At 53.3% G+C, this 12,128-nt stretch overlaps 1 protein-coding gene across 1 annotated transcript in view; it reads left to right on the top strand.

The window, feature by feature from the left end:
* Positions 1–12,128, top strand: part of ubap2l (ubiquitin associated protein 2-like) — a gene marked incomplete at its 5' end in the record, with an annotated part of 68,838 nt that overhangs the window by 19,169 nt on the left and 37,541 nt on the right. Inside the window, 6 exon segments of the mRNA XM_072548762.1 lie at positions 999–1,051; positions 2,309–2,383; positions 5,545–5,630; positions 6,262–6,433; positions 8,518–8,716; positions 9,905–10,152. Of these exon segments, the coding sequence (XP_072404863.1) occupies positions 999–1,051; positions 2,309–2,383; positions 5,545–5,630; positions 6,262–6,433; positions 8,518–8,716; positions 9,905–10,152 (833 nt within the window).

The following is a 12,128-nucleotide window of genomic DNA, read 5'->3' on the forward strand; positions in this document are numbered from 1 at the left end:
TTTCTCGACGTGAACCGCTCTCCTTGGGCCCCTTTTAAGGGTGGGAGGCTGTGAAGAAAACGCAGGCTGCTTTCTTTTCGAGAACCCCCCCCCCCCCAAGCTGTGAAGTGTTGCTCTCTCCTCCCCCCCACCCCCACCAACCTCCACTCCCTCTGTGGTTCTGGATTTGATTGCACAAGTCCCTACCCTCTCCTGCATTGTTGTCATAAAAGCACAAGCAGGGTCAGGGAAGACTGGAAGGTGAGGAATCTGGAGCCCACCTGCCTTGGTGTATCTCCTTGTCACAGAGTCCAGGGGCAATAGAGCCACTGGTCCCGACTGCTCAGATATTGCTTTGCAGTCTGAAGTAAAAGCACAGTTACCACGCCAGAGTGTTCTCTCCAAACCAAGGTTGTAGAACCTCGGCACCTTGGGAGCTCCCAGTGCTTTTTAAGACTCGAGACAAAAGGCCTTGCACACCATCTCCAGTGAAGCGCCAGATGCTACAACTGTGGGGAAATTTGTCCCCCTCGAACTCTTGCCTCCACGTTTCTTCCCCCCCCCCCACCCCACCGACTGTTAAAGAAATTGGTGCACTGAGCGCCATCTCTCACGGGGTTTGGACCAGGCCCTGAATTCACGCCACTGGGCAAATCCGAAATGTGGAGAAAAGTTGAGGGCTGCAGATGCTGGCGATCAGAGTCGAAGAGTGCGGTGCTGGAAAAAGCACAGCCGGTCAGGCAGCATCCGAGGAGCAGGCGGATCGACGTTTCGGGCTGAACTCTGCATCCCCCGATGAAGGGCTTATGCACGGAGTGTCCGTTCTCCCGCTCCTCGGAAGCTGCCTGACCAGCTGTGCTTTTCCAGCACCGCACTCTTCAAATCCCCAATGTATGTAGAGGTGCTCTGCCTGTGTCCCGCAATAAACTCTTCCAGCACTTGAGGCGGGGGTTTCTGTAGACGTCAGATTCTCTCCTGGAACGTTGCTGATGGTGTCCCAAACTTGTTTTCGACTGTAGGCGCTTGGCGGACTGTGACGGAGGAGTGGGGGACAGACGACTGGAGTGAAGATGTAAGTATTTGAGGTGCTCTGTCAATTGGCTGTCGTGTCGTACCTTTGTGTCCTTCAAGAAAGTGTTACCCCCCCCCACCTCAGGTTGAAATGTGGGCCCTGTAACAGTCACAGAGCTTTCTCCCTCACAGCCGTCTCCCTCTGCCGAACTGCACGATTCTCTGGATGCCTTCGCTCGGAGCGTTTAGCGAGTTTGAGGTCAGGTCTGGCAAGGGGGCAGCTCTCCCCTCCTGCTTCGGCCAGAAGAGTGTTTGGGGCCGGTGTTAGGGGGGGAAAGGAGTATGGTTGATTGCAGGCTGGGCAAGCAGTTTGCCCGCCGTGCCCACTATGCCCCCCCCCCACCTTGGCCGGAGGAAGGGCGGCCGGCCAGCCTGATGTGAAAGTTGGGATCTGTTGTCGGCGCCTGCTCTCCACCCCGCCAGGGGCAGTCGGCAGAAGCTGAATCTGCAAAACCCTTCCCCATTGATTCACATTTCCCTTTCAGCACCCTCTCTTATCGCCCCCCCTGCAAATCAAAACCCACCACTGTCATGCTCAACCAAGCTTCACATGCCCACAAAGCAGCGACCTTGTTTGCTGACGACGGCCACTTCCTGACACTACTCAGCCAGTCTCACGTCCGCTCGGTCGCGTTTCACCTGGCACCTGTCGGGACGGAGTTTGGTTTTCTTGAGGCGACCTGGGGTCGAGAGATTGCCGGGTGGGGCCTCCCGGCGAGGGGTTTGGGCGCTTGGCCTGGTCACACTGTGGGCGCGGTAACGGTGCCAGGCAGCACCATAGGACGGTGTAGGTCTCATTCCAGCCTTGGTTCAGTCTACTCCCCGGGTATCTCGTTTCGTCGGAGCCGGCCTTTTGTTTGTATGGTTAAGTTTCTCAGTTTTCGTTCTTTTCTGTTTGTTTATTGTTTTATTTTAACTTTTCCGACTTAACCTGGATAGGCATTGTAATGGAGGGATCACTGAGCGTCTCTTTGTCACCAGCTGATGTCAGGAGGACCCCTGCTGCTGGCTGAAAAGATTGGGAAACCGGGGGTTCCATTTCCTGTTGCTTTCTCTTCCGTTGCCTCTTTATTTGAGTTTCTGGTGTGGCTGCAGAAATCTTTCTTTCTGTGACTTTTGTTTTCTGTGAGGCCATGAAACAATTCAGTGTGTGTGTGTGTGTGCGTGGTGCGTGTGTGTGTGCGTGGTGCGTGTGTGCACTCTCTCTGATATAAAGAGCCCTCCTGTGTTGATATCACAAGTTTCCCCTGTATTTCAGCCAGCACCAGGTACCACCTTCCTGAGTCCTGATGACAAAAGGAACCCTCCAAAAGCAGTTAATGGCTGCTATCAGGTAAGAGCAACTTTGCATCTCGCTCTCTTTCCTTTTACACTTCCCCACACACTCCTCTCTCTCTCTCTCTCTCTTTCTCCCCAATCCCCCTTTCGTGTCTCTCCCATCCCTATCTCTCTCTTTCCCCTTCTATCTCGCTCGCTTTCCCCCTTCTGTCTGTCTCTCTTTCCCTTCTGTCTCTCGTGCTCTTCTCTCCCCCCCTCGCGTCTCTCGCGCTGTTCTCTCCCCCCCCCCCGCGTCTCTCGGCCTCTTCTCTCCCCCCTCTCTCGCGCTCTTCTCTCCCCCCCCCCCCCCTCGCGTCTCTCGCGCTCTTCTCCCCCTCTCGCGCTCTTCTCCCCCTCTCGCGCTCTTCTCCCCCTCCTCGCGCTCTTCTCCCCCTCTCGCGCTCTTCTCCCCCTCTCCGCGCTCTTCTCCCCCTCTCGCGCTCTTCTCCCCCTCTCGCGCTCTTCTCCCCCTCTCGCGCTCTTCTCCCCCTCTCGCGCTCTTTCTCCCCCTCTCGCGCTCTTCTCCCCCTCTCGCGCTCTTCTCCCCCTCTCGCGCTCTTCTCCCCCTCTCGCGCTCGCGCTCTTTCTCCCCCCCCCCATCGCGTCTCTCGTGCTCTTTTCTCCCCCCCCCCCCCCCCCCCCCCCCCATCTCAAAGAACCAGTAACAGGAGTAGGCCGTACAGGTTCTCAAGCGTGCTCCTTTATTTGATAAGATGGTGGCTGGTCTCTCCTTGACCTTGCCTCCATGTTTGTGTTTTTTCTCTACAAACTCTTAACCAGTTGCTCAGTGACAAATCTGCCAATAGACAGTATCGCACCGCTTCATGAGTATTTGTGAGAAGTGATTTCTCCCCACCTCTCCTTTTCACCTGGTCACCGTTATCCTCCAACACAAACCCGTTTGTTCCATCTTGCCCCAAGGGGGGAGACATCCTCTCTCTCTGGCTACTCTTGATAGTCCCCTTTGCACTTCAAAACAACACCCAAACTGTCTGTCGGTCAGGCTTTTCACCTCTCTAATCAATCCAGTGTTTGTCTCTCTCGGTCCGTGAGGCCTGCCAAATCCCCTGCCCTTGGTCTGTGCCCGTTGTCTCTGCTCCCTCCTCCTCCAGTGTCCGATCTCCCCTTCCGTCTGTCTCCCCTCCGTGTCTGGGTCACCTTCGCTCCTCCCCCCTTCCCATGCCTCATCACCTTGTTGACCCTCTGAGGGAGCAAGCTTGTATTTATGCGGCTCCTGCAGGGAGAGAAATCTGCCGTCCTTCCCCGGTCTGGTCCACGCAGGGCTCTCCGACCCGACAGCAGTGCATTTGATGCTCTCTCTCACACACCCTCCGCAGTCTCCCCGGCAAAGCAGCTGAGTTCATGGAGTGATAAAGGCCAGCCCAGTCAGCTCCATGTGGAAGGATGATGGAAGCTAGTGCACAAGACTGGGCCGGGGAGGGTCCGGGATGGGTAGGCAGACGTTTGTGGGAGTGAGGAGGGGGAAGGAGGGAGAGAGCTTAAATCTGGAAGTCTCTCCTACTCGGGTAGTCGTGATCTGTGAAGTCTGTCTCTCTCTAGAGAGTGCAGCAGGGGTTCGAGGGTTCTCAGTTAACACAGGAGCAGAGGAGTCATGGCTGTGATCCGTTCGGCCGCGATCAGACTGAGTGGCTTGGCAGGCTGGAGGGCCTGAGTGGCCTATTCCTCTTCATTTGTACGACCTCCCCGGCCACCTCCAAACGCCGTCCGATCTGGAGCAGCGTCTGTCCAACCATGGACACGGCACAGGTCAGGAGGGTGAGGGAATACTCCCCACTTGCCCTGGCTGGGGGTGGGGGGGCAGCTTCGACCATACCCGAGAAGGTCGACCACTGTCCAGGGATGAGCAGCCCCCACTTGCTTGGCACCCCCCCCCCCCCCCCCCCCCCCCCCCCCCCCGAGGTATCCTCTCGCCCATCGTCACCACTCAGTCACAGCAGTGTACACAAAGATCCATTGCAGTGGCTCATGAAGGCTCCCAAACAGCACCTCCCAAACCCAGTCTCAGGGCAGCAGGTACCGTGGGAACGCCCACCCCCTGTAAGTTCCGCTCCGAACACCCTCCACACGCTCACACCATCCCGACACCATGTCAGCTGTTGTGTCAGTGTCAGAATCCTGGAGCTCCCTCCCTAACAGCTCTGTGTGGTGGATCCTTACACCACACGTGTATGGCAGGGGTTCACTCCCCATCTTCTCGAGGGGCAGCTTAAAGGTGAGAAATAAAAGCTGGCCCCCACATCCCAAAGTATAATAGTATACTTTGTTTTGAAAGGAATCTAGGTTTTGATGTTCTGTGTAGCCTAATTGTGGATTTGATTGACTGCATCAGTAATGAGGGATTCTCCAAAGTTGGGGTATCCTTATGAAGGACATGTGCAGTGAATTCTCAGCCAGTTAAGCCCAGTCGGTAGTTATTGAGTGAATGTCACCCTTGCTCCCATGTTTGCTGATACAACTTAAACTGGTGGAAGCAGTGGCTGTCCACTGTCTGCACGTTACTGTGGGCGCTGCGTGTTTTTACAAGCACGAGGCACGAGGGTGCTGACTTTGCTGTTGTTGGAGCGGCCTGTGGTAACCTCCAGACACAAGGCAAGGGGGATCCAGTGCCATGGGTTGAGCTGAAGCTGGCAACCTCGGCCAACTGACCTGACTGTGGGATCTCTGCAGCCAAATCCTCGTTCTCGCTCGCTCGCCCAGTGACCAATGTTGCCTTTTCCTCTTTCTGCAGTGTCCCTCCCTCCCCTCCCCTCCCTCCCTCCCTCCCTCTCTCTCTCTCTCTCTCTCTCTCTCCTCTCTCTCTCTCTCTCTCTCTCTCTCTCTCTCTCTCTCTCTCTCTCTCCCCCAGTGACCAACCCTGCCTTTTCCTCTCTGTGCAGTCTGTCTCTCTGTCTCCCTCTTGCCTAGTGACCTCTCCCTCTCTCCCCCAGTGTCCAACGTTGCCTTTTCCTCTGTTTTCTCTCTCTCTCTCTCTCTCTCCCCTCCTCTCTCTCTCTTCCCCCCCTCCCCTCTCTCTCCCCCTCCTCCCCCACCCTCTCGCCCAGTGACCAACCCTGCCTTTTCCTCTCTGTGCAGTCTGTCTCTCTGTCTCTCTCTCTCTCGCCCAGTGACCAATGTTGCTTTTCCTCTCTCTCTCTCTCTCTCTCTCTCTCTCTGCAGCTGTCCGAGACGAAGATTTTCACCGCCTCCAATGTCGGCCCTCTGCCTTCAGGGGGCGAGACCCTGACGATCACAGCGGGGCAGAGGTAACACAGCGCGTTCTCGTCACCAGTCGTGGCGTCCCTTCGTTTGGTTCGATTTCCCTTCCCCAACACCTAGAAGGACACGCGCCAACACGGACACAGATCCATGCGTGTACGCGCACATAGACCTACAGATGGGCACACGGTGGGGGGGGCAGCTTTGTGGGCGTCTGATGTGACCAGCCTGGCGAAAGGCAACTTGATGCAAGCTACAGGAAGGAACAGGGTGCTAGGTATTAGGGCTGTCAGAACGCCAGCCCAGGCAGAATAGCCCCGAGTGGCATCCCACTCTATTGTGACTCTATTGAACGAGAGCGCTGTAACTGTTGCGGTCTGAATTGCCATCAAGCTGGCCCCTCTTGCCACCTCAGACCAGCAGCAGAAGCCTTGTTGAGTGTACAGGGAGGTACCTCAACCTATTGCTTCGGAAGTTCAGCCCGAAGGACGTTAGCGTCATTTTCCTTCCCATGTGGCTGAGGTGATAAAGTCAGCAACCAAATCGTTTACTATCGAGTTGAACGAATTCGTGGCGAACGTGCATCACCGGGCCCGATACTCATCGCTGACTCTTCGCATGCGGTGTCCTGAGTCCAGCGTTCCGCCCTAATACTCCCTCCCTTTCCCCGTGACGCAGGATCGACCTGGCAGTGTTGTTGGGGAAACAGCCCTCGGTGTCGGAGAATGAGCCGGCTCCCCTGGACACCTCTGCTTCGCCCACGCTCTCTCAGCCCCTGGTGTTCAACAACTCCAAGCAGCACTCAGTCTCGCAGCCGTCTCCTCCGACCACCTTCCCACAGCACAACATGGTAAGCAGGACTGTCGGGTTGGGGAAGGCCTGGGCTGGGCCACGGGAGCCCACTGTCAGAGCTCAGTTCTGCTTTCAAACTGGTGGGTCTGAAGGAAGGGGAATGGGGTGTACAATTCTCACACCCTTCCCCGAACCCCTCGATTCCCTTCCCCGAACCCCTCGATTAGATTCCAGTCTGTAACTCCCTCCTGGGGTATCTGTAATTCTGTATATACCCCACCCCGAACCCCTCAATTAGATTCCAGTCTGTAACTCCCTCCTGGGGAGCTGTTATTCTGTATATAACCCATCCTGAAGCCCTCGATTAGATTCCAGTCTGTAACTCCCTCCCGGGGAGCTGTTATTCTGTATATAACCCACCCCGAACCCCTTGATTAGATTCCAGTCTGTAACTCCCTCCCGGGGAGCTGTTATTCTGTATATAACCCACCTCGAACCCCTCGATTAGATTCCAGTCTGTAACTCCCTCCCGGGGAGCTGTTATTCTGTATATAACCCATCCTGAAGCCCTTGATTAGATTCCAGTCTGTAACTCCCTCCCGGGGAGCTGTTATTCTGTATATAACCCACCTCGAACCCCTCGATTAGATTCCAGTCTGTAACTCCCTCCCGGGGAGCTGTTATTCTGTATATAACCCATCCTGAAGCTCTCGATTAGATTCCAGTCTGTAACTCCCTCCCGGGGTATCTCTAATTCTGTATATAAAGTTCTGAAGAACTGATCTGAGGAAGGGTCACTTTCTATCCGTAGAACAGAACAGCGCCATACAGGCCCTTCGGCCCTCGAAGTTGCGCCGACCTGTGAAACCAATCTGAAGCCCATCTAACCTTCACTGTTCCATTTTCATCCCTATGTTTATCCAGTGACACTTCAAATGCCCTTAAAGTTGGCGAGTCTACTACTGTTGCATGCAGTGCGTTCCACACCCCTACAACTCTGAGTAAAGAAACTACCTCTGACATCTGTCCTATGTCTATCACCCCTCAATTTAAAGCTAAGGTCCCTCATGCTAACCTTCACCATCCGAAGAAAAAGGCTCTCACTGTACACCCTCTCTAACCCTCTGATTATCTTATTTTTCTCTATTAAGTCACCTCTCAATCTTTTCTCTACCGAAAACAGCCTCAATCCCTCAGCCTTTCCTCATAAGACCTTCCCTCCAGACCAGGCAACATCCTGGTAAATCGCTTCAGAACCCTTTCCAAGGCTTCCACATCCTTCCTATAATGTGGTGACCAGAACTGCACGCAATTGCAGTTCTGCTGCAGCATGACCTCCTGGTTCCAAAACTCAGTCCCTCTCCTAAGAAAAGCTAACACACTGTAGGCCGCCTTAACCACCCTACCAACCTGGGTGGCAACTTTCAGGGACATATGCACATGGGCACTGAGATCTCTCTGCTCATCTGCATGACCAAAACTCTTACCATTACTCTGCATTCCTCTTACTCCTTCCGAAATGAATCACCGGGCACCTTTCCGCATTAAACTCCATTTCTCACCCCTCAGACCAGCTCTGCAACTTGTGTGTCCCTCTGTGTGACATGCGACGTCCTTCAGCACTATCCACAATTCCGCCGACCTTGGTGTTATCCGACCTTGGTGTTATCTGATTAACCCATCCTGCTATGCCCCCGTCCAGGCCGTTTATAAAAATATGATGATCAGCAGTGGCCTCGAAACAGGTCCTTGTGGGACACCACGAGTAACTGAAGTCCAGGATGAACACTTTCCCATCAACCAGCACCCTCTGCCTTCTGACAACCAGCCAAACCTAGTTGCTGCCAGACCCGCTGAGTTTTTCCCAGCGATTTCTATTTTGTGATTTCCGGTATCTGCAGTTCCTCTGCATTGTTTACTGCTGCTCTGGATTCCCAGTTCAGTGACATTCCCATTACATTGCAGTCTTCCACGTGATTCCCTGAAACTTGAGAAAGCAGTCCGAGCCTCCTCCGTTTTCAGATGGAGGAAACACTTGGGAATCCGAAGGTAGAGGAGGGGAATCATTTCCCTGAAGCCCGCGGCTGGTTTAATCTCTCTCTCTCTTTGTTTCCTTCTATCTGCGCCCTGTCTCGTCCGCAGGTCAGCATGCTGAGTAAGAACTTCGGGGACGTGGGTGAGCCCAAGGGTGGCAGCACTGCGGGATCGCAGTTGCTGGAGCAGCTGAAGACGGCTCAGGCGCTGGCCCAGTTGGCCGCCCAGCACACTCAGCCCACCAGCAACGCTGCCTCCTCCTGGGACATGGGACCCACATCTCAGCCCTCAGCACTCAGCCATTTTGGTAAGAGCTAGATCGGGTGTCTCTCTCTGTCTGTGTCTCTCTCTGTCTGTGTCTCTCTCTGTCTGTGTCTCTCTCTGTCTGTGTCTCTCTCTGTCTGTGTCTCTCTCTGTCTGTGTCTCTCTCTGTCTGTGTCTCTCTCTGTCTGTGTCTCTCTCTGTCTGTGTCTCTCTCTGTCTGTGTCTCTCTCTGTCTGTGTCTCTCTCTGTCTGTGTCTCTCTCTGTCTGTGTCTCTCTCTGTCTGTGTCTCTCTCTGTCTGTGTCTCTCTCTGTCTGTGTCTCTCTCTGTCTGTGTCTCTCTCTGTCTGTGTCTCTCTCTGTCTGTGTGTGTCTGTGTCAAAGAGAAGGCAATGTCTCTGTTCCCTTGCTAGCGAGGATCTGGAATGGAACAGCAGCCCAGCTCTGCTGGTGTGCAGTGACTCACTTGAAGATCGTGGAGCTAGATTACCAAGTAAAAAGTTTCCAGTCTAAAAGGGCAGCGGGAGTTGGAGGGAGGTTAGTGGGTGTTCGATCTCTGTGGGTCTTTCAAGAAAGCAGCTCACCACCTCGAGAGGCAATCAGGGATGGGGCAGTAAACACCGATTCCGTCAGTGATGCCGATTTTTCCCGTGGAGGAAGAGCTCTAGAAAACGATGAGGGCCATGGGTGAGGCGGAGAGCATAAGGCTTTTCTCCCTAGGATAGGGGAGTTCGAAACTAGAGGGCATAATTTCAAGGTGAGCGGGGAAAGAGTCGGAAAAGGATTCGCGGGGGGATCCTTTTCTCGGACAGGGTGGTTCGTACACGGAATGAACTGCGGAGGAAGTAATCGCATGCAGGTAAAGTCACAGCGTCTTAATAAAAAAAACATTTGGACAGGTACATGCACAGGAAAGGTTTAGAGGGATATTGGCCAAAATGCTGGGCAATTGGGACTGTTTTAGTTTGGTCGGCATGGGCGCGTGGGGGCCGAAGGGCCAGTCTCGGTGCTGCATGACTCCATAAGAGGCGGGGTTGAACAGATTTCTGACGCAGGAACACTGGGGTTAAGTCAGACACGTTCCAGTCAGCCGTGATCCTGTCAGATAGCAGAGCACCCTCGAGGGGCTGAGCCTCACATATATGTGTGTGTGTGTGTGAGAGAGTGAGTGTGTGTTGCGGCTGTTCCCGAGGCTGTGACCGTGCTGACTGGGTGTCTCCGTTTGGACCCCAGAGTTGAAAAGCCAAACAGAACCTCCAGTCCACAGCCCCTTCAGTCAACGGCAATCCTACTCCAACTCCAGTATGATGGAAGTCTTCATCCCCAGCAAGCAGCCAACGGCAGCGCCGAGCTCCCCCCTGCAGAGCAAAGCTGGCACCGCCCAGGTGTCTCCCGGCGCCTCGGAGAACCAGTCCTCCAGCCCCCAGCCGACGCAGCAGAAACTGAAGCCACCGAAGAAAAAGGCCTCTATCGCTTCAAAGGTAAGTGATGACTGCGCGGTAAAGGCAACACGTTGTTGCCACGTCTACCCGTGCAATATGCTGTTTTGCATGCTGTACAATTAGACCGCACCAGACAAAGTGAGTTAGGGTAGCAGAACAGAGCGCAGAGTACAACGTTACAGAGAGATGATCAGAATTAACATTTGGGAGGTCCGTTCAAAAGTCTGATAACGGCGGGGAAGAAGCTGTTCTTGAATCTGTTTGTGCATGGATACAAACATTTTTATATCTCCTGCCACACAGAAGAGGTGGAAGAGAGCATAACCAGGGACTTTGATTATGTTGGTTGCTTTCTGAGGCAGGGGGAAGTGTAGATGGAGTCAATAGATGGTTTCCACGTTGACTATTTCTTGCAGGTGCGTTTTAGCTGCAGGTAACCAGTTAAACCATCAGCATAAATTTCTTCTACATTAAAACCTCTGCCAGTACGAAAATAACTCCCATCCTCTGAACTCCCCCCTCTCCATCTACAAACGTAGATGGGGGAGAAAAAAAAAACAAACCATGGGTTTTATGGACAGAGGGAAAGGCTGGAAGTGGTCCTGTTCACAGGAATTTGCTGAGAATCCCCAACCTTTTTAGCTGCTTCTCCATCTTCCTCCAGCCGCTTTGGCTTGTTTGCAAAAGTCATTGGGTGACTCACTTCTAGAAGTGTGAATACTTGCCGATTACAAGTCACCACTTAACAGCAACTATAGATGGGGAGTAACCTAAGGAAATGGGAGCAGGAGTCGGTCATCCGACCCCTTGAGCCTGCTCCCCCATTCAGTAAGATCGTGGCTGATCTTTCCATGGCCTCATCTGCTTACCACAAATGCTCAATCCCTGTACTGTTCAAAATTTTGCCTTAAAAACATTCAACGAGGTAGCCTCAAGACAGGCAGTTCCACAAATTCACAGCCCTTTTGGCTAAAGTTTCTCCTCAGCTCAGTCCTAAATCTGCTCTCTTTTTTCCCCCCCCCTTTTATATTTGAGACGTTGCTCCTCATTGTAGTTTCACCCACCAGTGGAAACATCCTCCCTGCTTTTGTCTTATCTGTTTCCTTCATAATATCATAAATTTCCATAACATTCCCCCCCCCCCCCCCCGCCCTCATCCTTCTAAATCCCAATGAGTACAGTCCCAGTCTATGCGATCCTCATTCGTCAACCTTTTCAACTCCAGAACCAACTTATTGAACCACCTCTGCACCCCCTCCAATACATCCTTTCTCAAGTCAAGAGACCGAAACTGTACACGGTACTCCAGCACCTTGGACAGTTACAGCGTAGTCTCTGTGTTGTTAACTCTAGAGCTGAAGAACAATATTCCATTTGCTGGCTAACTTCAGGCTTGCAATTCTTTTCAGTACAGAGCGTAAACCGCTTCCGTCTTCCAAAGTTCCTGTCAAAGTATTCACCTCCTGCCCCCAACACGTGTGCGCGCGCGCGCACACAAGCTGAGGAGCCAATCACATGGCTGTTGGCAGTCAAGGCCGCCATTGTCATCAATAACTGGTCAGTGATCCACCGCTTAATCAGCTACCTGTTGCAGGCAGAATCCCCATTTGGACATACCCTACAGCTCTTCTCCAGACCAGGCTGCCACGATTGCGTGAGCAAGCAGCTGTGTAAACAGAGCTTACCATGAGTATCAGGTTAGCTTCAGAAGGGCAGCAACCCTTCAACAGTTCCTGTAAAATCCGTCCTCTTCCCCTTTCAGCCCACAATCCCAAATGCAGAAAAACAAAAAGATTGGGGTCTTGGGAAACGTGTCTGAATCTCTGCAAGGCTGCCTGTGGCACTTATATGCCTGGAATTGGAGGCGATGGTTGTGAAACTCTCACCAGTTCTTGGAGAAACCTACCTGGTTTCCTGATTCTGCAAACAAAAGGGATATGCTCAAGCCCTTTTTGAATTATTTAGGAGTTGGGAGGAATTCAACATTGGCGGAGAGAAAAACTGCTCGAGTCCAG

Source organism: Chiloscyllium punctatum, chromosome 28, assembly GCF_047496795.1.
Source record: "Chiloscyllium punctatum isolate Juve2018m chromosome 28, sChiPun1.3, whole genome shotgun sequence".
Classification (NCBI taxonomy): domain Eukaryota; kingdom Metazoa; phylum Chordata; class Chondrichthyes; order Orectolobiformes; family Hemiscylliidae; genus Chiloscyllium; species Chiloscyllium punctatum.